The 22,094-nt window shown below is 34.2% G+C and overlaps 6 protein-coding genes across 13 annotated transcripts; 2 read left to right on the top strand and 4 right to left on the bottom strand.

The window, feature by feature from the left end:
* Window positions 1-1,320: 1,320 nt before the first annotated feature.
* On the top strand, window positions 1,321-4,951 carry LOC130943328 (beta-glucuronosyltransferase GlcAT14A-like). Of its 2 annotated transcripts, XM_057871162.1 has the most exons (5): window positions 1,894-1,933; window positions 2,333-2,811; window positions 3,808-3,883; window positions 4,000-4,115; window positions 4,377-4,951. In XM_057871162.1, the coding sequence occupies exons 2-5, from the start codon at window positions 2,460-2,462 to the stop codon at window positions 4,883-4,885; spliced, it is 1,053 nt and encodes a 350-aa protein (XP_057727145.1). In that variant the 5' UTR covers window positions 1,894-1,933; window positions 2,333-2,459; the 3' UTR covers window positions 4,886-4,951. The 2 variants fall into 2 exon arrangements, with proteins under 2 accessions (XP_057727144.1, XP_057727145.1); XM_057871161.1 differs by having other exon boundaries at window positions 1,321-2,811.
* Window positions 4,952-5,046: 95 nt separating this feature from the next.
* On the bottom strand, window positions 5,047-5,587 carry LOC130943331 (uncharacterized). The gene has a single exon (XM_057871172.1). The coding sequence runs from the start codon at window positions 5,585-5,587 to the stop codon at window positions 5,159-5,161; it is 429 nt and encodes a 142-aa protein (XP_057727155.1). The 3' UTR covers window positions 5,047-5,158.
* A 19-nt stretch (window positions 5,588-5,606) lies between these two features.
* Window positions 5,607-11,690, bottom strand: LOC130943329 (uncharacterized). 5 transcript variants are annotated; one of them, XM_057871167.1, is made up of 7 exons: window positions 11,528-11,690; window positions 10,795-11,200; window positions 9,826-10,356; window positions 9,414-9,491; window positions 7,571-7,630; window positions 6,318-6,481; window positions 5,607-5,676 (listed from the first exon to the last, which is right to left on the bottom strand). In XM_057871167.1, exons 1-3 carry the CDS (start codon window positions 11,597-11,599, stop codon window positions 9,842-9,844), a joined length of 993 nt encoding a protein of 330 aa, XP_057727150.1. In that variant the 5' UTR covers window positions 11,600-11,690; the 3' UTR covers window positions 5,607-5,676; window positions 6,318-6,481; window positions 7,571-7,630; window positions 9,414-9,491; window positions 9,826-9,841. The 5 variants fall into 5 exon arrangements, with proteins under 5 accessions (XP_057727150.1, XP_057727146.1, XP_057727151.1 ...); XM_057871163.1 differs by lacking the exon at window positions 5,607-5,676 and having other exon boundaries at window positions 6,248-6,481; window positions 7,435-7,630; XM_057871168.1 differs by lacking the exon at window positions 5,607-5,676 and having other exon boundaries at window positions 6,248-6,481; window positions 7,435-7,630; window positions 9,826-10,332.
* LOC130943330 (uncharacterized) lies at window positions 11,471-13,425 on the top strand. 3 transcript variants are annotated; one of them, XM_057871170.1, is made up of 3 exons: window positions 11,471-11,664; window positions 12,172-12,519; window positions 12,591-13,422. In XM_057871170.1, the coding sequence occupies exons 2-3, from the start codon at window positions 12,322-12,324 to the stop codon at window positions 13,173-13,175; spliced, it is 783 nt and encodes a 260-aa protein (XP_057727153.1). In that variant the 5' UTR covers window positions 11,471-11,664; window positions 12,172-12,321; the 3' UTR covers window positions 13,176-13,422. The 3 variants fall into 3 exon arrangements, with proteins under 3 accessions (XP_057727153.1, XP_057727154.1, XP_057727152.1); XM_057871171.1 differs by lacking the exon at window positions 11,471-11,664 and having other exon boundaries at window positions 11,674-12,519; window positions 12,594-13,425; XM_057871169.1 differs by lacking the exon at window positions 11,471-11,664 and having other exon boundaries at window positions 11,674-12,519.
* On the bottom strand, window positions 12,287-16,152 carry LOC130943326 (QWRF motif-containing protein 3). Its single transcript, XM_057871160.1, has 8 exons — window positions 14,933-16,152; window positions 14,722-14,841; window positions 14,514-14,630; window positions 14,156-14,245; window positions 13,964-14,071; window positions 13,493-13,680; window positions 12,654-12,747; window positions 12,287-12,546 (listed from the first exon to the last, which is right to left on the bottom strand). The coding sequence occupies exons 1-6, from the start codon at window positions 16,046-16,048 to the stop codon at window positions 13,585-13,587; spliced, it is 1,647 nt and encodes a 548-aa protein (XP_057727143.1). The 5' UTR covers window positions 16,049-16,152; the 3' UTR covers window positions 12,287-12,546; window positions 12,654-12,747; window positions 13,493-13,584.
* Window positions 16,153-16,926: 774 nt separating this feature from the next.
* Window positions 16,927-20,339, bottom strand: LOC130946279 (probable galacturonosyltransferase 10). Its single transcript, XM_057874956.1, has 2 exons — window positions 19,867-20,339; window positions 16,927-18,777 (listed from the first exon to the last, which is right to left on the bottom strand). Exons 1-2 carry the CDS (start codon window positions 20,014-20,016, stop codon window positions 17,326-17,328), a joined length of 1,602 nt encoding a protein of 533 aa, XP_057730939.1. The 5' UTR covers window positions 20,017-20,339; the 3' UTR covers window positions 16,927-17,325.
* Window positions 20,340-22,094: the final 1,755 nt, after the last annotated feature.

Raw genomic sequence — 22,094 nt, 5'->3', positions numbered from 1 at the left:
ATTCAAATATTTTTTTCTTTGTCTTTTTTGCTTCTAATATGCATAAGGTGGTGCTTCACATTTGTACTAATAGAGTTTAAATTGATTAAGTAGATATTGAGAAGATAAAGTATGTTTTTTATCCCATTCTAATATTTGTAATTTTGATATAAATAAAAAATGTTAGAAATAAAATTAAATATTTAAAAAATTTTAAAAATTATAAATATTAAAAATAAAAAATATATCTTATTCAAACTTTGAGTTAACATATCAACTTCAATTTTCTTATTCTTGTCAATACTGATGAATTAAATTAGTATTTTTTTTAAACACTTAATATTAATTTTCATGTTAAAATTTTTATAATCTTTTAGTAATTTGATGATTAGTAGTTGATACTAACAATGGTAAATTACGAGAACTAAAGAAATCATCATAAACACGACAAATTATTAATAGATTAGTCAAATAAAAGGTATGAATAGTCAAATTATACTCCACTTTAATAGACGAGATAGATATCTACTTATAAGTTATAACTCAAATATTCAGTATTAACATTCTTACTTGTAATTTAGATATATTCACTTAGTTTTTTAGTTTTTGTTTAGACGAACATTCTTTAACATGAAAGATTAAAATTAAAATTCATAATTATTTAAAGTATAATTATTGTTGTATTACATCAAGAAAAGAAAATAATAAAATTATATTTTAAATTTAATTATTTTATTTAAATTATAATTAAGAATTCATTTTACATATATTGGTAGGATAAAAAAATAATATAAAATAAAAATATTTAATTTAATCATATTTTTTACGGAAATTTCATATTTAATTTAATTCTGAATAAGTTTTAAATTAAAGAATTAACTATTTTATTTTTTTTATTAAATTTGTATTTAATATTGTATATAATATAAAATCTTAGTTTTATTTCTATTTTTTTAAATATAATTTTATTTTTATATAGTTTGTTATTTTTTTTGATAGTACAGCAAATTCTAGACCCCAATAAAAAAAAAGAAATTTTAGTAAAAATAAAAAAAAAAAAACAAAATATACATAACATATATTTTATATTTATTTTCTATTTTTACTTATTATATCATATACATAATAAAATATCAAATACTAACTATATAATAAATTTTTGGTATTGTTTCTAAAATTATTCTAAATTAAAATAATATTATTATCATTATTATTTAAATATCTATTTTTTATATAAAAATTATATTTTTTAAATTATTTATTTATAGAAATAATCTCTTTATCCATAAACCGCTACTGTATGTTACGGTTTATGCAAGAGAATATTTCTTTAGAAACTGCGATTTTGATCTGCAAAATTCTTTTAGAAACCGCCCAGCACAAAATTCCATATAAATTACTACACTTTGTAACAGATTACGTTCAATTAAAATTCATTATATCTTATAGCAGTTTTTATAGATATACAAAAATCGTAATTTTATCTACTATATTAAAACGTTATAATCTGAGAAATTTGCCTTTCAAACCAATTATATTCGTAACTTGTCCTTTAATTTATTTAAGAAAAAATTCATTTCTCAATATTCTTTGAGTTTGGATTCTTTTTTTCTCTATCCTCAATTGAACACCAACTCAACTCAAACTTGCACTCCAGGCGAATTTCCTGTTATGTTTCAAACAAATAGATCTTGAGCACTGTTTGCTGAAGCAATATCCAGAAAAGGGAGGGAGAATAAGTGTACGAAAATATGAACAAGCTGCATTAATGGCTCGCAGGTGAAATCTGAACTGAAGTTTTTTGAAGTTACAGTACACACTGAAGGGTAGATTTTCATTCACCCTCTTACGCCCTTCAATCAAAAGTTGCTAACTTTCTAGTGAGGCAGTAATAAACAGGTTTGACCCCATTCCTTCATGAAGATGGGTCCCAACTCCCAAATCAAAACGTTTGGTGAGGATTATTGTTGATGTAAATTTAGCATCTTTAATTGAAAACCATGTCTTATCCTGCACTAAAATTAGCATAATTGTTAGCCATTCAGCTTAAAGAAGATTGATTTTTGGGTTGGTTAGGTTTGCCACCAAACTCATCATTGTACTATTATCAGCTAAAGATTTGTGGGGTACTGCTTTTTTGGTTTCCATCTTATAGAGATCTTGGTTCTTGCCGACAAGGGTGAGCAGTTTCAAATTTGGATTTTGATTCATAACTGCTGAAATAGAATATGAGGAAAAATGTTAGTTCTCATTCAGGAAGATTATTCAGTGATAGGAAATGGGTTATACCGTTTTTTGCCAGTTTGTTTGTATTTGTTAGTCTTGTTCTTACTGCAATTGTTGGGGCTCTTAGCTCTTCTGAAGGGATAGAACAATCTTCAACCTTTGACATCATTTCATTTGCAAGATCAGAGGATTCAGGTGGTTATTTTGTGGAATCAGATTTCGAAAGGCAGGTTAATGCCAATGTGGTTCAGAAAATGGAGCCACCTAGGTTGGCATATCTTATTTCAGGCACAAAAGGTGATAGTCAAAGGATGATGAGGACATTGCAGGCAGTTTATCACCCAAGAAATCAGTATATCCTGCATTTGGATCTTCAGGCACCGCCCCGGGAAAGATTGGAATTGGCAAATGCAGTGAAAGGCGATCCAACATTTCGTGAGGTAGAGAATGTCCGTGTTATGTCACAATCCAATTTGGTGACTTACAAGGGTTCTACTATGATTGCTTGTACACTCCAAGCTATAGCAATATTACTGAAGGAGAGCTCGGATTGGGACTGGTTTATAAACCTCAGCGCCTCGGATTACCCTCTTGTGACACAGGATGGTTAGAAACTTGTCCTTTTTATGGTTGCTTGTTTGATGTTACTTTTGTTTTCTTGTCAAAATGCTTGCATAAACTACCACTTTCTTTCTTGTGTTGACATAATGTGCTTCTACAACTTCAAGAAACTTGGTAAACATAGAATGCCTGTCAAGTAAAAGGGAAAGATTTGTAGTTTGCTTGTGATTCCTAGGTGCTGTTGTTTTCTCTTTTGTCTAGATTGCTACTGTTTCAAGGACATCAAAGATTAGTAAAATTGGCAATAATTAAATTTCATCCATCATCATATTGTTGTCGATTACCAGTATAGATTCACTGGTTATTACCTCTCATAAATGAATTCGTGATTTGGCCTTACTCATATTTCGTGTTGCCTTTAATAGAAAGGAGGTTAGCAAGTGTAGGTTTATGATTGTAGTTCATTCCTCATGTTTTTAAGTCCGGGTTTTGTTTAGTGTTCTTGTCTGCAATTCTACTTTGCTAATTTCAAATTCTCTTTCTAAGCTTCCTTCCAGTCTTATTCAGGCATACATCATAGTTTTGTTGAGTGGTTTCCTCTGATAAGTGCTTAATGACAATAAATTGTGAAAATAATAATCCTCATCATCTTAGTTTTATATATGCCACTTTTTTTTTTTACTTTGATATTGTTGAGTCCTTGCATTTTTGTTGGAAGCTCGATATGTTTCATGCAAATTATTGAGTGATCTGTCAAGTTCCAAGTGAGTTTTGTTGTCTCAATAAATCAATAAGCTAGGTTTTGTAGCTCAATTGACTAGAGTGCAAGGGATTTCAATATGCTGTTCTTAACCCCATAGCTATCAGATGGGGCTTTATCTTTTCCTGACTTGAATCTTCTAATGCAATAAACATCTATGTACTATAATCTTAGCAATTTTGAACATATCTTCATGTACTGTGCTTGAATCATAAGATGATCAGGTTTCTTGTTTAAACGCTTCTGTGAAGTTATATGATATTTGTTTCCTGTCTTTTCAGATTTACTTCATGTTTTCTCTAATCTGTCGAGAGATCTCAATTTCATCGAGCATACGCATATTGCTGGTTGGAAACTGTAAGTTAATCATTAATTTTTCATACACTATTGGAGGGAGAACAAATGGAGCTGTAAATTATTCACCATCTCTGAATTCTGATAGTTGATATTGATATTTCTGTTTATTTGCTCAGGAGCCATAGAGTAAGGCCAATTGTTATTGATCCTGGCCTTTACTTATCAAAGAAATCTGATATAGCATGGACTACTCAGAAAAGAACACTTCCAACTCTTTTTAAACTGTTTACAGGTAGGTATATATATGAAACTATAACCCATAATCCATAATTCTGTATGCATTTATTGCTATACTACTATTAACTTAAACCAAGCATATAAGTTTGTTAAATGTCTAGTTAACCTAGAAATTTTGGCACCTATTTAGTACTCCCTCCATTTGCTTTTATCTATCACTATTGAATATATGATAGGACTCAATGGTATCGTTTTATCTATCACTATTGTTGTTGTTGTATCAAAGTTGATTTAGTATATATGCTTCTCTAAACAGGTTCAGCTTGGGTTGTGCTAACAAGATCCTTTATGGAGTACTGTATATGGGGATGGGATAACCTTCCAAGGACTATTCTTATGTATTATGCAAATTTTATCTCTTCTCCTGAGGGTTATTTCCACACTGTCATTTGCAACACTGAGGAATTTCGCCACACTGCAATAAGCCATGATCTTCACTACATTGCTTGGGACACTCCTCCAAAGCAGCATCCTATGAAATTGACAATGAAGGACTTTGACAAAATGGTTAAAAGCAATGCTCCCTTTGCCAGAAAGTTTGCAAAGGATGATCCAGTGCTGGACAAGATTGACAAAGAACTCTTGGGAAGGACACATAGATTTTCACCTGGGGCATGGTGTGTTGATAACTCAGAAGGTGGTGAAGATCCATGTCTGTTGCGTGGCAATGATACGGTTTTTAGGCCAGGACCCGGTGCTGAGAGATTGAGTGTGCTGATTCAGACACTGTTGTCTCAAGATTTTAGAAGCAAGCAGTGTTTGTGATGAAGGGTTTTAACTGTTAAGTGTGACCCTTCAATTAGGAAAATTTAAAGTGTACATAAGCTTGCTTATAGTTCTCATTGATGATGCAGAAGGCCGGAATTTTGTGCTAATATTCATATTCTAGGTTCCGAGTTAGAAGCAACAAGCAGTAAAAGAAGCAGTTTTCAAGTGCTTGTTTCAGTTTCATTACAACAACTTTATTTACAAAGTTGCAAGGCCAATAGGATCTCACAAATTTTTTTATTGTTTATCAACAAATGATTTATGTGGCAATCATGATCTGTTAGCAGATATAAGGTTCATGTATTTTTCTATGATCATCTCTGGTGATAAGTCAGTGAAGTATCCTTTTTCTACATCCAATCCTTCTTCTGCTGCCAGCATCTCGATATGTTTCTGCACTCTGTCTGCTCCAATTTGATTAGGCTCCAACAGCATGCAGGCTATTTCAGTTGAATCCTTGTCATGAACAAGCCCCAAAGTTTGCACCTTCGGAAGCCCCCCGCCACGAGCACTGACCTTCCTTGCAATCCTTCTTGCCGCTGACACATCTGTCGACAAGATTGTCACATTGTAGAGTCCAACCCAGGGGCGTGCGCCAATCATTGAGATGCCTTTAGACGTTGAAACAACAATAGGTCCTTCATCTGGGTTCTGAGGTAGGATCTTCGGCATAGCCCACCCTGCCCATTGGATTCCCATGAAATTAGGCCGGTAATATCCGAGCTCTCGTCTAATGGTGTCTAGTTCCTTCCCTGTTGGGTGTGCTGCACCATACAAGAAAACTGGCACTGCATTTCAGATACAGAAAGAAAAGCAGTGTTAATGTGTCCAAGAAAAAAAAATTGAGTTTCTCATGCATTACACCACACTTTTGAGTCCATGACACTATGGTATGATGAACCTCATCAACGATGGAACATTTTGTAATTTGTACTCAACTTAAATCTTTCATACACATCAATGCAAGCTAAGTTATTGTCTCACTAAATGGGGCTCAGCTATATAGATTAGACATTGCTATGGTGTGCTGTCGCAAATTATATCTACGTTCCGAACTAGGCCTTTCATAATTAATTTTTTTATTATTCATTGACATAAAATAGACTTTAGTAGACAATCTTTATTTTTGTTACTGTAAAGAACCGTTGTAGTCCATTAATGAGTTTGCCCTTTGGCCTTACCATTGAATCGGTTGCCAATGTCTGCTGCCAGTGTTTTTGCAAGCCATGCTGCCTCATCCAACGAAGCACGTGCAAGTGGATGGACAACAATGTCATCCACCGCTCCTAGGCGAGGGTGAGCCCCATCATGCAATTCTAGGTTGATGGCATTGAATGCAACCTCAGCCATGGCAACCACAGATTGGTGCAAGGGGCTGTATATGGCATTTCCTGTGCAGTCATGCAGTACATAAGACACAAGGGTGTACCTGGTTCTGTTGTAAGGCAGGTCAGGAAACTTCTTCACAATGATGGTCTCTGGGTTCAGCCTTGCTACTCTTTCTATTGCATCAAGAGTTGCTAGATTGCGCGCCTCAGAGACAAAGATTTTGCAGCACAATAAGATGGATTGGTCTATGGTTTTCTTTTGATCCTAAATAAACAACTAAGGAGTGAACATTTACTCTATTGAAGCAGAAACTCTAAAAGGTAATACATGTGTTCAATTGTTCAAAGCAAATGCTAAAAAACAGAACTTAAAAAATGTTTTTCCAACATAGTCAATTAGTCATTATCATAGAGTCCAGACTGAGATCATGGTTAATTTCAAATAAGATTACTTTTACACACAATAAGAACTGTAATGTAATCTTTATCTTGTTTATTTTATTTCTATAATACAGTTGATGTTACAAGTGTTTTCTCAGATTATCAATATCATACTGCATCATTGATACCATGCTTCATAGTCTTACTGCAAAAGCAAGAAGGGGGAAAATGCAGTATTGTTTTATTGAGCGTGTACCGCATGGTGATGTGTTCATATAAGAAGGGAGGTATCCCTATCCAATAATTTGAGGTCCCTACACTACACGTGGCTCACTACCAGTGGCTACCATAGTACATGCATCTTATCACTGAATATTTTGACATTGTATCCTTAATCCTTATCCAAGTTTTCTAAGACATGTGACTTTTTTTTCTATGGATACTCAACTAGTTTCTAGAGCATAAGTGATATATTTTACATGTTAGAAAAACTACTAACATTTTCAATTATTTATTTATTTATTCATTATGTAAAAGAAAACTTGTCTAAATCCAAATACAATAATATATTCCATATGTATAATTGAGGAGAAAAAGTCAAAAGCATTGAAGAAAATAGGAGAAAAAGATGAACTTTCAAAATCCTTCAGATATTGATACTCTGATACTCATCCTCCTTATTACAGTACTAACTATATTTTTCAACAGAACACTATTGTCTACCCCTTCTCTCTGTGGTTGACTAACATTATACAATAAATTAAACTAAAAGATGCTAAGACATTGAGAAAGCAAAAGAAATAAACAAATCAAACAAAGAAGAAGAGAAACACATACTTAAAATATGCATGTGATTACTCAGTTAATCCATAAACTTCGCCAGTATAGTATCTGTTATGATCTATAGACACATGTTTTCCTCAGATAAGATCACTGAACAGAAACTAAGAAGAAGGAAGATATTCTTTCTGACCTTGCTAGTGGAATTGAACTCCATGGGGGGTGTGTGTGGTTTCTTCACAACAGCTTCAACCTGAGTTCACAAGATTGTATAAATAAATCATATGTCAGTGACTCGGTGGTTTTAGCAATAAATATGAAGCTACTATATATACATTGGACAAAATGTGTCCACGTGGTGCCATGTCATCACAGTATCGTATGTGAAAACAAAAATGTTGCTTCCCCAAGAGCGTGAATCCAGTGTTGTTATCCATCACTGTCACCGTCTTAAATTTCTGATTTTATGATGAGATTGCAACCACAAGAAATCACTAAAAGCAGTGAATAATAATCTGAAGTTGTCCAATGTGTTAACGTAATATCCTCATTATAGCTTAAGTGAACTGTGAATATAACATTTAACGTATTTTTTACATGAACAGAATTCAACGATATTATTTTGATATTAACGTGATTCAGATATTCTGGTTAACTTAATACTATATTGTACAAGCAACTTACTTAAAGCAATTACTAGTTGATAATTTAATTTAGATAGGAATATGATATCTTTTTTTTTTTATCTAAATTTGCAAATGTCCAAAAATAAGTCACAAACATTTCTTTAGATAATCTCTTGATGAAAACATGACAGGTTAGCACAAGCAGTCATTTTCACAAAACGCTTAAAATATCTTGCTTCCTTGTCTTGTTGCCTCATACCTTCATTTTTTGTTAGCTACTTAATGCTGGAAAGCCCATAGAATTGAAAAGTATAATCCACTGAATTGGATATGCATTATTTGTTTAAGCATTAATTTCCCTACTTACTCATCGAGAAAGAATTAAAAGACCTAAAGCTAAGGTGTGATATTAGTACTACTGAATACTGATACACTCAGCTTAATCAAATTCTTTGGTTCATGTGTTCTTTGAGCTTTTTTTCATATTAGATACTTCAATTAGTGGTAAAACCGTAAGAGAGAAGTGTGGGGGTGGGGGGAAGATACTTATCTTAAATTCAAATTTTTTATCTTAAACTTGATTGCATGTTGTAATAAAAACATTGATTTAAAGATGTATCAAACTTTTATAGTAACGAGAAAAGGATAATAGAACAGAGAACATTTTTCATACAAATAAAGTAGTTTTGTAAATGTTAAGGTGAATGTTATGGTGCCTAAAAAGTGGTGTTTACTTATTAAAAAGGTTAAAAATCAATATTTAATTTAAAAGATATAAAAATAAATTATTTCTAAAAAATCAAAACTTACTATAAAAGATAAGTTAGGAAAAATTTAGACACCAACGCATAGGTACTATAAAATTGGCCAAATGTTAATAATGTATGTTGTAAATTCACATCTCGCTCTATGGTAAAAAGGGACTGTAAATGCTGCATTCAATTCAGATGTGGAGATAGCTTCCACCACCAAATTCAACTGCCACAATTTAATGTAGTCTTTGTTTTGATATATACTGTCTCTTTCGATACACACTGGATGAAAGGTGCAGGCCTGGTGTATTATACTGAGTTCTATACCTTAGCCAAAAGATAAAAGCACAACCTCAACCCGTATTATAGATAGGAACTTGGAACAACAAGACAAGAGTGCTAGGCATCATTGCATTATGAGAAGGCATTTTTTTATTTAAAAAGAGAAAAGGTATGAGGTATGGTAATATAGTTTAACATGTTAAGCCGGATGGCAGTGAAGAATTAAAATAAAAATAAAACACTAAATGGGCAGAAAAACCTCAGAGAATATGGTTAAGATATTAGTTGACATGGGCAATAATATTTCTTGTCACCACTTATATGATTAATCCTGCTAATGAATAACAAGGACTTTTCCATCAAGATAGTTATTAACCTTTTTGCAAATTGAAGCATACTCGTGATTTTCGTTTGTCCAAACTTCTAAAATTGCCCTGTTAGACCTGAGGAAAGTCTGGGAGAAGAGAAAAGTGATGAGTGAAAGATAGAACTTACACAAGATCAGAGGAGGTATCAATATGGTTGGGTTGGGTTCTTATCTTTTCATGTTCTATAGGTTATAACATAATGCTCATTGGATGGATCAAAATATTTGGGATCCTCATGAGAAGCTACAATGATGTCTTTTAGGAACAATCTTATTGTCCCTTGAAAATGAGAATAAAAATTTAAGGATGAGCTTTAGCATGAAGAACTCATCCTTATACATATATTCTCTCCTAATCTCAAGGGAAATGCCAAATTGACTCCTTGAATGAAAATTCATCAAATGGAAAAATCCAATATACCTGGTATTGTTTGCCATCAATTTCTCTCCTTAAACAGCTCCAAATATTTTTGAATAATTTCTTCTTGCGAGAAGTCTGTGAAGTATCCCTTTCCCACAGAAATACCTTCTTCCTTTGCAAGGCACTCAACTTTATTTTGTACTCGTTCTCCACCAACTTTATTCGGATCCAACAAGTTACAGGCTACCTCAATGACACCTTCACCATGTGCAAGTGCCATGGCCTGTACAGAAGGAAGCCCACCACCTCTTCCGCTAACAAGTTTCGCAATTCTACGAACAGCACTAATATCAGAAGATAATAGAGGGACATTGTAATTATCAACCCAATTCGTTGCTCCAATGATCAAAACACCTTTAGCTGGAGTCACTTGAGCAGGACCACTGTTTGGATTCAGGGGCAAAGTGTGTGATGTTGGCCCCCCAATCCATCTGTTTTGATTGGCATTTGGCTTGAAATAACCAAGTGTTCTTCGGATTGAATCAAGCGTCCTCCCTTCTTCATGTGCTGCTCCATATAGAAAAGTAGGTACTGCATAAAATTTCAATCATTTTCAACATTTAAACATACTAGAAAGAAGTTGCCCATCGTAACCGGTGCAAAAACAGTGGATTGGTACAATTTTATGAATTCAGTATCCACCGTGCAGTGATTGATCAGTTTTATGTTTCAGAGCATCCTCCAGAATGTAGTATAATAAAATTTTGCTTTGTTCACGTGAAACTTTAAACAACCCCTTATCAATGAAATAACAATCTCCTTAAGTCCTTCCACAATCCACATATAACAGAATCCATAAACTAACACCAAGCTAATAAATTTGCCTAAATCTAAGTTTGTGCAACTACACTTAATCAATAGTCATCATTTCTAATATGCAGTGCAAAAATACATGATAATATTCTTATAATTGGCTGTTTGTAAATAACATTAGTGAGGTAAATATGAAAATTTCCCAATGCAACTAACCTTGCAGGGTAGAGCCTGTTTTTGTAGCCAAGGAGCGAGCAGCCGTAGCTGCTTGGTCCAAGGAAGCACCAGCCAAGGGGTGAAAACAAATGTGGTCCACAACACCAAGCCTAGGATGAGTTCCACTGTGCAATCCAAAGTCAATTGCATCAAATGCAGCCTTCACCATTGCAAGCACAGCACATGTCAATTGACATGATGATGATGACGACGACAATGATGGCTCTGATTCCTCAAACTCAGAGACAAGAGTGTAGCCAACTCTGTTGTAGTCCACATCCTCAAACTTGTTGATTATGGGAGCCTTTGGAAAAAGACTTGCAGCTTTTTCAATAGATTCTAATGCAGTCTTGTTTCTGCTCTCTGATATGTATACTTTGCAGCATCCAAGCATGGACTTCAACATCTTTGATTTTTTTTTTTTTTTTCAATTGACAACAACAAAGTCACTCAGTAATAGTGTGTTCAAGAGTGTACATATATATTCAACAAAATGAATGAATGAACACAAAAGTTGTGGCCATCAATTTTTGTTTTTTATCCATAACACAGGACAAGCAACCAAACCTTATCTATCTAAAATCTAAAATATTAACAAATATGAAATTTTGTTTTAGTTTTCGAAACCGATTAGAGAAAAAGAATCACAGGCATTAATTTTGGTAGCATGTTATTACTTATTAGCATTTTTTCTTTCCCCAGTTAGATAAGGATTTAGGGAATTTGTGCATACTGGTTTATGAATGGATGAAGCATCCGAAGGGTGCGGTGGATGAAGAATGGGCACGTGAGGCAGGCACCGCATTCGCCGTTGACGTTTTGACGGCAGAGAACGTGGCGGATCTAAGGAAGCTCGTGGTGGTGTGAACGGTGAAATTTTGCAAAATCATCCTGGTTTATCCGTTTAGGTCAATGTGTAATATATCCTTTTTTTATATAAAATCTATGTTATTTATTTTAACTATATAATTTTGTGCTATTATAATTTCTCATTCGAATATAAATTAAATTTTTGTATTTCAGTTTTAAAATAATTTAATATATATTAAGTTATTAACATAAGACAAACAAAATTTAGAAAAAAAATTTATATTTTGTATATGTACTAAATAATTTTATATTATGATACTCTGTGTAATGTGCGAGTTTTAATCTAATATATAATTAAACCTTGTGACATAATATTTTATCTATATTTCAATTATCATCTTTATATAAAATTATGCTAATAATTTCTATGTAAGTAGTATAATATATATATAACTATTAGATAAATATTATATATATATATATATATATATGAAAAGCACTTCCCAGTTCCCACTTCCCACATGACCACTATTGTATAATAGAAGTATGATTGTATTTGAATTTTAGTGGCAATTACCAAGAATACCAGCCAAATAAAAGAAGCAGTAGCTGAATTCATGACTCATGTTCTTTGTGTGAATCCAAAGCCGTACCCAATGCAAGAACTAGATTAACTACTATAAGCCAAAAACTAACCAGAATCTTTGATAGAGAAAGATGGCTCAAAACAAAGGTTTACATGGAGAGAACAAGAGAACAAGGCAATATGGTTTCATGCTGATGCTAGCTTTTGGTGTTTCATTTCTTGGTGTTCTGATGCTTCACAAGTTTAGAGAACAAGAGCACAAGGCAATATGCAGCTTTCTTGTCAAGGAGAAAGACGGGGAGCTTCTTTCCCTTCAGCTTTTATTGCAGGTAAAACCAACTTCTTCTTCTTCTTGTCTTTTCTAACCAAATTATGACTTTGGTTATGTTATTAATATTAGAAGCAAAGAGATCACAATAAAGAGATAGAAGGTAAGATTGAGGAAATGAAGGTGAAGATATACTCATTGAAAGGTCAGAAGATGGAGCTTGACAAGAGAGTTTTGCAGATGAAGTCTACCATGGATTCTCTAAAAGAAGAGCAGCGAGTGATTGAATCTGCATTCGAGGAGAAACAGAACGAGATTAGGATGCTGCAAGTACAAGGGAAATTTTTGAGAAACAATAGTGAGTTGAACACTTTCAAGGATGCTGAGATTAGAGTAGAATCCAAGGATGAAGTTATGAATGGAAGTGGGAATGATGATAGATTGATCGAGACGAATGAAGATGACAAGGAGAAAGTAAATCGACAAGTCAAAGATACTCGAGATGATAGTAATTTAGGAGTTACTGCTAAAAGTAAGAGTGGGAAGGAAAATGAAATAAACAAACAAGAGGAGCAGCAAGGAGTTGAGAAAAAGGCCAATGGTAAAGATTCTGTAATGAAACATGCCCAAGCAAGTAGATTATTGTGGAAGCAAAGGAGAAAGAATAGCTTGAACGCTGAAGCAAGAGAACATAGAGTAGATGAAATAAGACAATAATCCATTAATCTTCTGACATATTTCATGACCAACCTGAAGAATTTCAAGAAAGAATGCACTCATAGTTGCAATGACTAATAACTGATTTCTTCAAGGAGTAGATCAATGAAGAATAGAGTTTCAAGCAGGTTTTGTGAATCATATTTACTGTTTTCAGGTAAAATACATTAGATGGAAATTTGTCGGTAATCTTAAAAAGTACATACCGCAAATATATCATAAAAATTATATAACTTAAAATGAATTATGTTCTATGGATTTGCCTTTTTTTTTTTTTTTTGTTCTTTATGAAAAGAAAATTAACAACAGATACTAACTTCATTATATTTTGCCACCATTTTCCTATTTGAGGTTGTCATAGTAATTATACTATTTATCTTGGTTAAACTTCCACTAGTAGCCTAGAGTTTTATGATGTGATCTCGTGTGGTAATTGCCGTTGTTGTTGTTTCCATTGCCAACTTTCAAGTTGAATGAGATTGCACTTTGCACTTCTCTCTTGAATCTGCCAATATATATTATCAAAAACTATTAGTATGCTCTAAACAAAAGCTTCATAAATAAGCAGTACAGAAACAGTACAAGTTTGGCTGAACTCTAATTGGTAAACAGTACAAATTTTTAATCTGCAAGCATTAAAAATTGGGAAATTTCTCTAGACTTCTAGTCCTCCCTACTCTTCTCTCTTCAAAATTGAACATAATGCTTCATTTTGATTGACAAAACTTAGAAGTTTAAACCATATCTACTCCCCTTTGTCATTTTAGAAAAGATAAAAAAATAGTTACCTCAAAGACAGATATGATTTGGAAAAGATCATAGAACTCTTCTAAGAGTTGTTTCTCTTGTGCAACTACTTCTGCTAATTCTGATAGCAGTAAAGCAGTCTCATCAACCTGATGATAAAGCAAATTTTCAATTTCAAGTTTAAGACCTCATCAGTCGAAAACACGACAAGCATAGTGTTTTAACAAACATACTGAAGGTGGGAAACAAGTTAACATTGACGCGATAGAAGCCGTGACATCAGTTGCATGCCGTAGAGTGATTGATGTTGATTGTAAGTCCACCTATAAGCATAATAACTTTGTTAACAGTTCTTCGAATAAGAAGGAAATATTGCTATTTTAATACGAATCTGACACATCATATTTAGTCATTGTTACAACTTAAGGGAAGCCTGCTAACTTCTTTTCATAATACTTTTTTTTTTTACCCTCCTTACTTTATTGTAAGTGCAGCTAGATACAAAGTATTAGATTTGTATCTCTTGTGGTGTTGATTTTTTTTTTTTTTCATCTATGCAAGAATTGTTCATCATAGAGAATGTAGCCATACCTTTGCACCTTCCAAGAGGGGAATTCTACAGATAACAGAATACAAACTCTCTTTGATCTTGGTAATTGCTGATGAGTGTTGCCTTTCCAAACCTCCCCAAGTCTCCAACAGTTTCATCTGTCACATGCATATATATATATATATGTTTCTATATATCAGCCCAGAGGAAGAATAACATGACTGATGATTCTTAAGATTTAGTACTAACTTGAGAATACAATATGAAATTGAGCTTCATATTAAGCTTCTGTTTGCTGAATTGTATCATCTTTTTTAGCACTGAATTCTGCAGCTTTGTAAGGCCATCCCATGCACATAACAAATTGCTCTAAATCAACAAAGCATCAGCACCATTTCTCAATTGCGCATCTAGAGGCAAATCATTCTTAAGTGTAAGATGAGAGATGAATATAATGTACCTGTGCTTGATTAAAAATGTTTTCATTTACAACTTTGGCTCTAGCATTTGCATACCTCCATTGCATCAACCGATTTTCAAGCAAGCGAAGCTGATGGCCAGCCTCATAATTCCCACCAGAACCCATTGGCGAAGAAGGATTTAACAAGGATTTCTTGCTCTTGAAGAGATCAAAACCCATGGTCAAAAATCTCTCCACTCCTCTAGTCATGATGGGACTACTATGTTGTTTCTTCAAGCTCGAAAAGGACAACGGTTTATCCATGCTTTCAATCGACATGGATGGTGAACTAGTCCTTCCAGGTGACAAAGCCCACTGAGACGTAGAACTCTTGTAACCTGATGTAAGAGAGTTTGCCCTCTTGATGGGAGTTTTCAAGTTGAGTTTCTTAAACAAAATGGAAGAATCATTGGTGTTCATAATATCTACAATGTTGGAATCTGAAGTCCCCTTTCTAGGCCTTGTTTTCATCTCATCACTCATGTACTTGGAGGGAACCTCAACTCCCTTTTCCCTTGAATTCAAACTCATGGACACCTCGCTGTAATCCGATTCTGAATCGACCGAGTTCATGGAGGAAAAAGAGTTTCTCCCTGATGATAACTTTCTGTGCAAGGCATTCTCATCCAAGGAAAATCTTCCAGGAACAATGGAACGGTGTTTCTTCCCATAGCCATTGTTTGAACCATTCTCAAGAGTGCTGCTATTCTTGTTTTTAATCCTAGAAGAAAAAACAGAACTTGCCTTGTTGGGCTTCTTAGAATCGATCTGTTTGTCATGTTCAAGGTTTTCTATGATCCTGTCCTCGCTGATTCGATCAGCAAGCGTGACAGAGTTTCTCTTAGCAGAAGAAGGCCATAGTTGATGATGGCGTGTGGCAGGGCCTTGTTCTTCGGCGTGCTTGCTGCTGTTGCTGTGTCTTGTTGAACTAGAACCAGTCTTGCGTCGAAGTGGAGAGAGAACTTCACGTGGAGAAGAAGGAAAAGAGTGTTCAACAGAGGTTGTTGTTGGAGATGATGGAAGAAACCGTGAACTCACCTCACGGTTTCTGTGTTGACGAGATTGTTTGGGAGGTTGAAAGGGAACAACTGAAGAGGCACTTGGTGTCTTCATCATCAAAGGCAAACAAAGACAGAAATAATCTGTGATGCAAGTTAGTTATGACAGTTATAAACCAGGGACAGCAAAATGTTAAGTAGCAGTGTTCTAGGGCAGCATAAAAAAGTAATGAATATGGAACATAGAAATATGAAGTAGCGTGCCAAACATGAATGAATGATTGCACTGTTTTAATGAAAGGACTAAGTTAGTAGAAAATGATGTGCTGAGTGTTCCGGCCCCCCTGTCGTTGCTACCGTAAGGCCGGCACTTTGATGAAAAAACATTCAATTCAATGAGTGCCGACCAAATGGTAGAACCTTCTAAGTTCTAACTTTGCAACTTGGAAACTAAAAGGGCCTTTCTGTTTGGATTTCTCAAGATTTTAAATTTGAAATTTTAACTGAGTCATTAGTTTATTATTATGTTCCCCTTCAAGTTTCATTTCTTTTGATAGAGGCAAAAGTTGGGAATATTGCAGGCTATATTTCATAACTTAAATATTTGATCTTTCAGAGCTTGATGAGCTCAGGATTTAACATACTTAGGCTTAGGGTGTAGATCGGTCCAATCCTGCATTTAATTAAAATTGAGGGGCAAATAGCATTTGTTTGCATGCAACCAAAATTGTCCATAATCATTGGGTTGTCCTTTGTATTGGGAAAGACAGCCATAATTTCTTAAATTGGCTAGTCAAGTTTTTTATAAGAGTCCGGTTACAGTGACAGAGACCAAAAATCTGTTGAAACCCATCACATGTGAAAACATATATAAAGCCTGTCATAACACAGGCAATCAGGAATCACATGTGAGAGGGGCAATTGGAAAACCATAAGTAAATAGGTAAGCAAGGAAATTCCTGGCACATTTTGGGGTAAAGAAGAGAGCAATAAGACTAGCAACAATGAATGGCAATGGATACTACGTATAACTAGCGGTTAACATCAATCTTTTACTAGAAAAATACAAGAAAAAGCTCTGAATTGATTGATATTGCCTAATACTTGTATCAAATGAACATCTATATGCTACAACGGAAGACTCATAATCAATGTAGACCCCCCAAGTTGCAGCCACTAGGCATGCCTGACCTAAAATTGTACAAGCATTTCTAACTACAAAATTAAAACCTCAATCTGTGCTTGTTCGTGTAAGGGTCATCAAACCTTTCCAGTTCCTCACAAATCAATGCAACTTTCACTGCTGCAATAGAGGATGAAAATAGTCAATGTGTTGATCCTGCTACTCTTTAATCTGAATCTTCCACCATCCATGGTTGGGAGCTCCTACTGAAATCAATGGAAATTGCATTGTTGCAACAAAGGATGAGAGTAGTCAACAAATTTTTCCCAAAGGGGCTTGTACTTCTCAATGCCGATCTTCAACCATGGTTTGGAGTTCCCATTGAAATGAAGTACAGCGCCTCTCTCTATCAACTGAGGATCAACAGTTGTGTAGCCAAAACCCAATACATGCCATGATGGATCCAAGGGTTCCGTTAATCCATAGAAAGTCAACAGTCCAGGGGGCAAGGTTCCAAGTTTCCACAATGTCCGGTCGACATTCTTTTCCTGCCAATAATGGTAGATGCCGGTAACATTCTTTTTCCTCCATTCAACCAAATCAAATACATTCATCCCGAATGCCCATCCACAAGCATCAGGATCAAAATGTGTATGAATCAGAGGATGGGAATAGTTTAGATATTTGTGATATCTATGAAATGTCTCCATGCATGTTTCCACAGCCCCATTGACGTTGCCCTTCAAGTCAAGGGAGAAAAGACCAGAAAGATCCTTTTGGACTACAACATCATCATCCAAGAACACCACCTTCTTTAGTGCAGGAAATACCTCAGGTATATAAAACCTCAGGTGGTTAAGCATGGATAGATATTTAGGGTTACGGAACTTGATCGGTGTCCTGCCATCGCCACTGTTGCCAGAAAAGTAATAGCTCTGTGTTTCTGTGTCTTGAAGTTGCTTAAGCACAGGAACATATGAAGCATTTAACCAAATGAAGTCTTCAAACTTTTGAACTTCCACAGTCACCCCACGGAAATCATTCATGGCAAACCATGCCTTCATTGCCGCAAAATTTATTTCATCAGTTACAAGGTGGAAAACAATCATATCAGGATTCTTAGAGCTTATCGATGTTGAATTGACAACAACTGAAGTTGCGAGAATATTGTCAGAAAAGACACAAAAATGAAAAAGATTGTTATCCTTAAGTTTCATCTCGACTTGCCTTTTGTCCCTCATTTTAGTTTGCAGATTAAGGTTTTTGAACCATTCAGTTGTCAACCGAACACCAAGACAGTATAGGCTTTTCGGGACCTCTTCAGCAGCTATTTGTCCATATTTTGAACTCTTTTCAGTCACAGAATTCATCTGTTCTTCAAGCGCTTGAATTTTTGCTTTGAATCGCATGATCATGGTTGCACTGTCATAATGGAGCTGCTGAGCCTGGTATAACAATAATGCCATATCACGGATAGCACTTTCAGATTCTCTAGTTGATAGAGGAACTCGCCTAGTGGCAGCGTTCGAGAGGAGAATTTGTGAATTGCGGATCTGGGCACTTAATTCCCAAGCAAATTGTAAATTGTTACTTTCTTTTGCAATCACAACAAAAGCTTTTGCTAGGGATATCTGATCATTAAGTTGTCTGCTCACCGAGTTAGGACTTAACATCTCATCAGTAATATTAAGGCCTTCCATAATCTTATCATGCTTGTAAGTTCTCTGCGCAGTCAGGTATAAAATGTTATTAGACAAACAACAATGATCCACCCCCCCCCCCCCCCCCCCCCCCCAAAAGGGAAAAAAAAAAAACCAAAAAAATACACACACACACAAACCCTTAACTTTGTAATAAGAAATCAGGCTAACAATCTAAACAAGTACATTTTTGCATGATCACGGTATCCTTTCTGGCCAAGCTTGACATTGCTTGTAGGTCCCAAATTTAGAAACAATATTACAATATTTATAGTTATTGGCTAGGAGCAGAGGGAAACCCAAGAAAACTTTGACAAGGTGCAATAACTTCATTTGATTCATGTAGCCAACCCTAACTAGTAGGGTAAGACTCTTCTTCTTGCTATAGTTATAGGCTAGGAACAATGAGAGCAATAACTGAAAAAATCACTATTCTCCCTATTGCTAAACAAGGTTTACCAACAAGATGCAAGCATACATACATACACCACTCATATGATCTAGCATAATGATACTACTCCAAACTATATTAACCATCCAAGTGCAGAGATATGTTGAAAAAAGTATGTATTAGTATTGACAGGAAAATTATTCAATCTAGTATTCAATTCAACACCCCCCGCCGGCCACTGTAACACACAGATTTCATCCAACAAAATTTTACCTCACGTCAAAAACATCCTAAAAGAAGAGAAATATAGAAAATAAAATATTCAGTGCACGTCTCATCTCACCAATAGTAACAGTTCCTAACTCTTGCACCATACCCTGAGTTGGTTAACAACCACCATTCCAATCTTTCCATGCATGCAACTGTAAACTTTTTTTGACGATTTTATTTTATTTTATTGGGAAAAAGAAACGCATCTAAAGCCCCCCAAAAAAAACACAAAATTAGAAACCAAAACACAGGAATTACTTCTTTAAACCCTGTATCCTTTTATTTACTCTGACTAAGAACCCTTAATCCCACTCCTCCTAACCAATCAATGCAACAAAAGAAAAAGGGCTAAAATTCATAATAAAATAAATCATCCATTTTGCTAATTTTCCCTCGCAATTTCCATAAAAAAAAAAAAACGGCACAAATCTTAAAATGCTAATAATTATTACCTGTGCCAAAGCTGGTCTTGACTCAATCTGGTTCCCTTTGCTGAGAATATAGACAAAGAGGATAACCACTCCACAGCACAATGCCCACCACAACGCATCAGGAATCCTCCTCCTCACCGGCCTCCGAAAATCCGCACCTCTTCGCCTCATTTTCCCGGAAAATGTCTTTCCTTTTCCGGGAAAATAATGTTCAGTTGGGACAGAGAGAGCAGAAGCACAGAGACAGAATGTTGCAGATCACAAAGTGTTAGCAAGATCTGCAGGCAGCAACTGGAGCTTCCAGTTTTGGATCTGTGAGGTGAAAAGATTCAGACTTGGGAGAATTAATTGGGTTTGCAGCTGTGGGCATGCGTGGTTAAGAAGAGCTTCGAGATCACTAATTGTCAGAGAGACAGCGAAGATAAACAGTTGGGAGATTGTGATTGAGATTTTGATATTGAGTTTGTGGAAGTGGTTATTGTCTTGCGCTGATGAAGTAACGAAGGTGCTTCTTCTCTTTTCACTGACGTTGACAAACGGCCATGATCATGCCATCTCAACCGTACCTATTTTCTTCTTTTTATTTTTCATTTTTAATAATGTCGGTCATGTCAACTATCGCTATAGTTATAATGATTTTATACTTGCTTGCTTATTTACATATGCATAACGCTACCACAAAATATTTCACATTGGGTAATTTATATAAATTAGGGTTTAGTGCCACATTAGTTACAGAATTGCAAAATATCATTTTATAAAAAATTGTGTATAAAAAAAAAAAATAAGTGACTTGGTTATTGTAAAGGATTCTAATCGCAATAGAACAATGATTTGTAAAGTTTGATTATTTTGAGTTACAGAATCAAAATAAAATGCTAATATTATTTTAGAAAAAGTATTGGTAGACAATACAAATATTAAATAATGTGAACAATTGATATATTGGATATTCAATTTACTAAGTACGTAGATGATTATTCTAATATTAAGATTTAGGTGAGTAATTTAAGGATTTAATGTGTTTTATTTGAATTGGACCAATTTTAAACTTTATTATTTATATTGTTGAAAAACGTCAAGCATAACCAATTATTTTATTATCGTGATAATTTTTTTAAAATTTGTATAATAAAACTGTATGCCAAATTTAAAGATATGGCAGTCAGTCTTGGAGGATCTGCTTCTAATCCTCATTCTACAGGAAATTTTAAAAAATTGTATCGACAAATATATCATAATATATGCTCGGATATAAATTTTCATAATATCTATATGATTTTATTTGCATATGGTAGGAGCTTCTTTAAATTTTTCTTAAATTCAGAAATAAGTCTTAGTGTCCTTGTTGATATACCTATCAAGAGAAAGCTCGTTAAATAGCTTCTGAAACTAAATCTTTGTTGGCTCTGCCAAGCATCAATCTAAAAGGAAGTGACTTCCAATTTAGCTATTTTTATGAAAACCAAATTAGTGACTGTACATTTTTTAAACGACATGTGAAAATTATGATTTCTAGATGCCACTGTTTAATGTAGCCATAAGAGCCCATTGACTTGAACCAATACTCGTAAAATCTGGCGACATAGTATAATCCAGTCATTGGAAGGTAAAAAATGATGCAACTATATAAAGAAATTTTCTACTGATTTCTCATTCTAGTAATACAACAAATCAGCTATATAAAAAATTAATATTCACATTTACAACATGTACATCTAGAAAAATATTTAAACATTTTATTCAAATATTTTATTAAAAAAAATATACAACCTTATTACAAAGCTAAGATATAATCTCAATCAACCATATATATTTTAAAATTTTAATAGATATCTAATATAATATCCTTTAAGTATAAGTCATTATTCACATATTATAATCTAACAAAAATGATAAAAATAAAAATTACTTGATTAACCTGCCATTTATCCAGCCACATGAGTAATATCATTTAACCAATACAACTAATTCACATAATTCATTATGTAATTTTTTTCTTTATTTCCCTCCTTTCTTTCTCTTTTTCTCTTTGTGGATGTGGTTGTTTTCTTTCTTTGTCAAACAAAATACTAAACCGTAACATACCAAGATAATTTCATCATTGTATAACTCAACCTAAATCGTGGTAATCACTTGGGTATATTAATTTTTCATTCCACCGGTAAATCACGACACATGTTTAGGATGTGTTTAGTTTGTGTTCCGTTCTGAATGAGTCGAGGCGTGTAATTTCGCGAATAATTGTT

This window comes from Arachis stenosperma, chromosome 8 (assembly GCF_014773155.1).
Source record: "Arachis stenosperma cultivar V10309 chromosome 8, arast.V10309.gnm1.PFL2, whole genome shotgun sequence".
Lineage (NCBI taxonomy): Eukaryota > Viridiplantae > Streptophyta > Magnoliopsida > Fabales > Fabaceae > Arachis > Arachis stenosperma.
This window is presented reverse-complemented; position numbering and strand designations above follow the sequence as displayed.

Coding starts and splice junctions, on each gene's coding strand:
- LOC130943328 (XM_057871161.1), top strand. CDS start 2,208: ATGAGGAAAAATGTTAGTTCTCATTCAGGAAGATTATTCAGTGATAGG. Junction 2,812..3,807: donor CCCTCTTGTGACACAGGATG/GTTAGAAACTTG, acceptor CTGTCTTTTCAG/ATTTACTTCATGTTTTCTCT. Junction 3,884..3,999: donor CATATTGCTGGTTGGAAACT/GTAAGTTAATCA, acceptor TTATTTGCTCAG/GAGCCATAGAGTAAGGCCAA.
- LOC130943331 (XM_057871172.1), bottom strand. CDS start 5,587: ATGGGAATCCAATGGGCAGGGTGGGCTATGCCGAAGATCCTACCTCAG.
- LOC130943329 (XM_057871167.1), bottom strand. CDS start 11,599: ATGCGGTGCCTGCCTCACGTGCCCATTCTTCATCCACCGCACCCTTCG. Junction 11,201..11,527: donor CTTCATCCATTCATAAACCA/GTATGCACAAAT, acceptor AAAAAATCAAAG/ATGTTGAAGTCCATGCTTGG. Junction 10,357..10,794: donor AACAGGCTCTACCCTGCAAG/GTTAGTTGCATT, acceptor AATTTTATGCAG/TACCTACTTTTCTATATGGA.
- LOC130943330 (XM_057871170.1), top strand. CDS start 12,322: ATGGCTCAAAACAAAGGTTTACATGGAGAGAACAAGAGAACAAGGCAA. Junction 12,520..12,590: donor CCCTTCAGCTTTTATTGCAG/GTAAAACCAACT, acceptor TATTAATATTAG/AAGCAAAGAGATCACAATAA.
- LOC130943326 (XM_057871160.1), bottom strand. CDS start 16,048: ATGATGAAGACACCAAGTGCCTCTTCAGTTGTTCCCTTTCAACCTCCC. Junction 14,842..14,932: donor ACATTTTTAATCAAGCACAG/GTACATTATATT, acceptor TTGTTGATTTAG/AGCAATTTGTTATGTGCATG. Junction 14,246..14,513: donor CCCTCTTGGAAGGTGCAAAG/GTATGGCTACAT, acceptor TTATGCTTATAG/GTGGACTTACAATCAACATC.
- LOC130946279 (XM_057874956.1), bottom strand. CDS start 20,016: ATGAGGCGAAGAGGTGCGGATTTTCGGAGGCCGGTGAGGAGGAGGATT. Junction 18,778..19,866: donor CAAGACCAGCTTTGGCACAG/GTAATAATTATT, acceptor CTGACTGCGCAG/AGAACTTACAAGCATGATAA.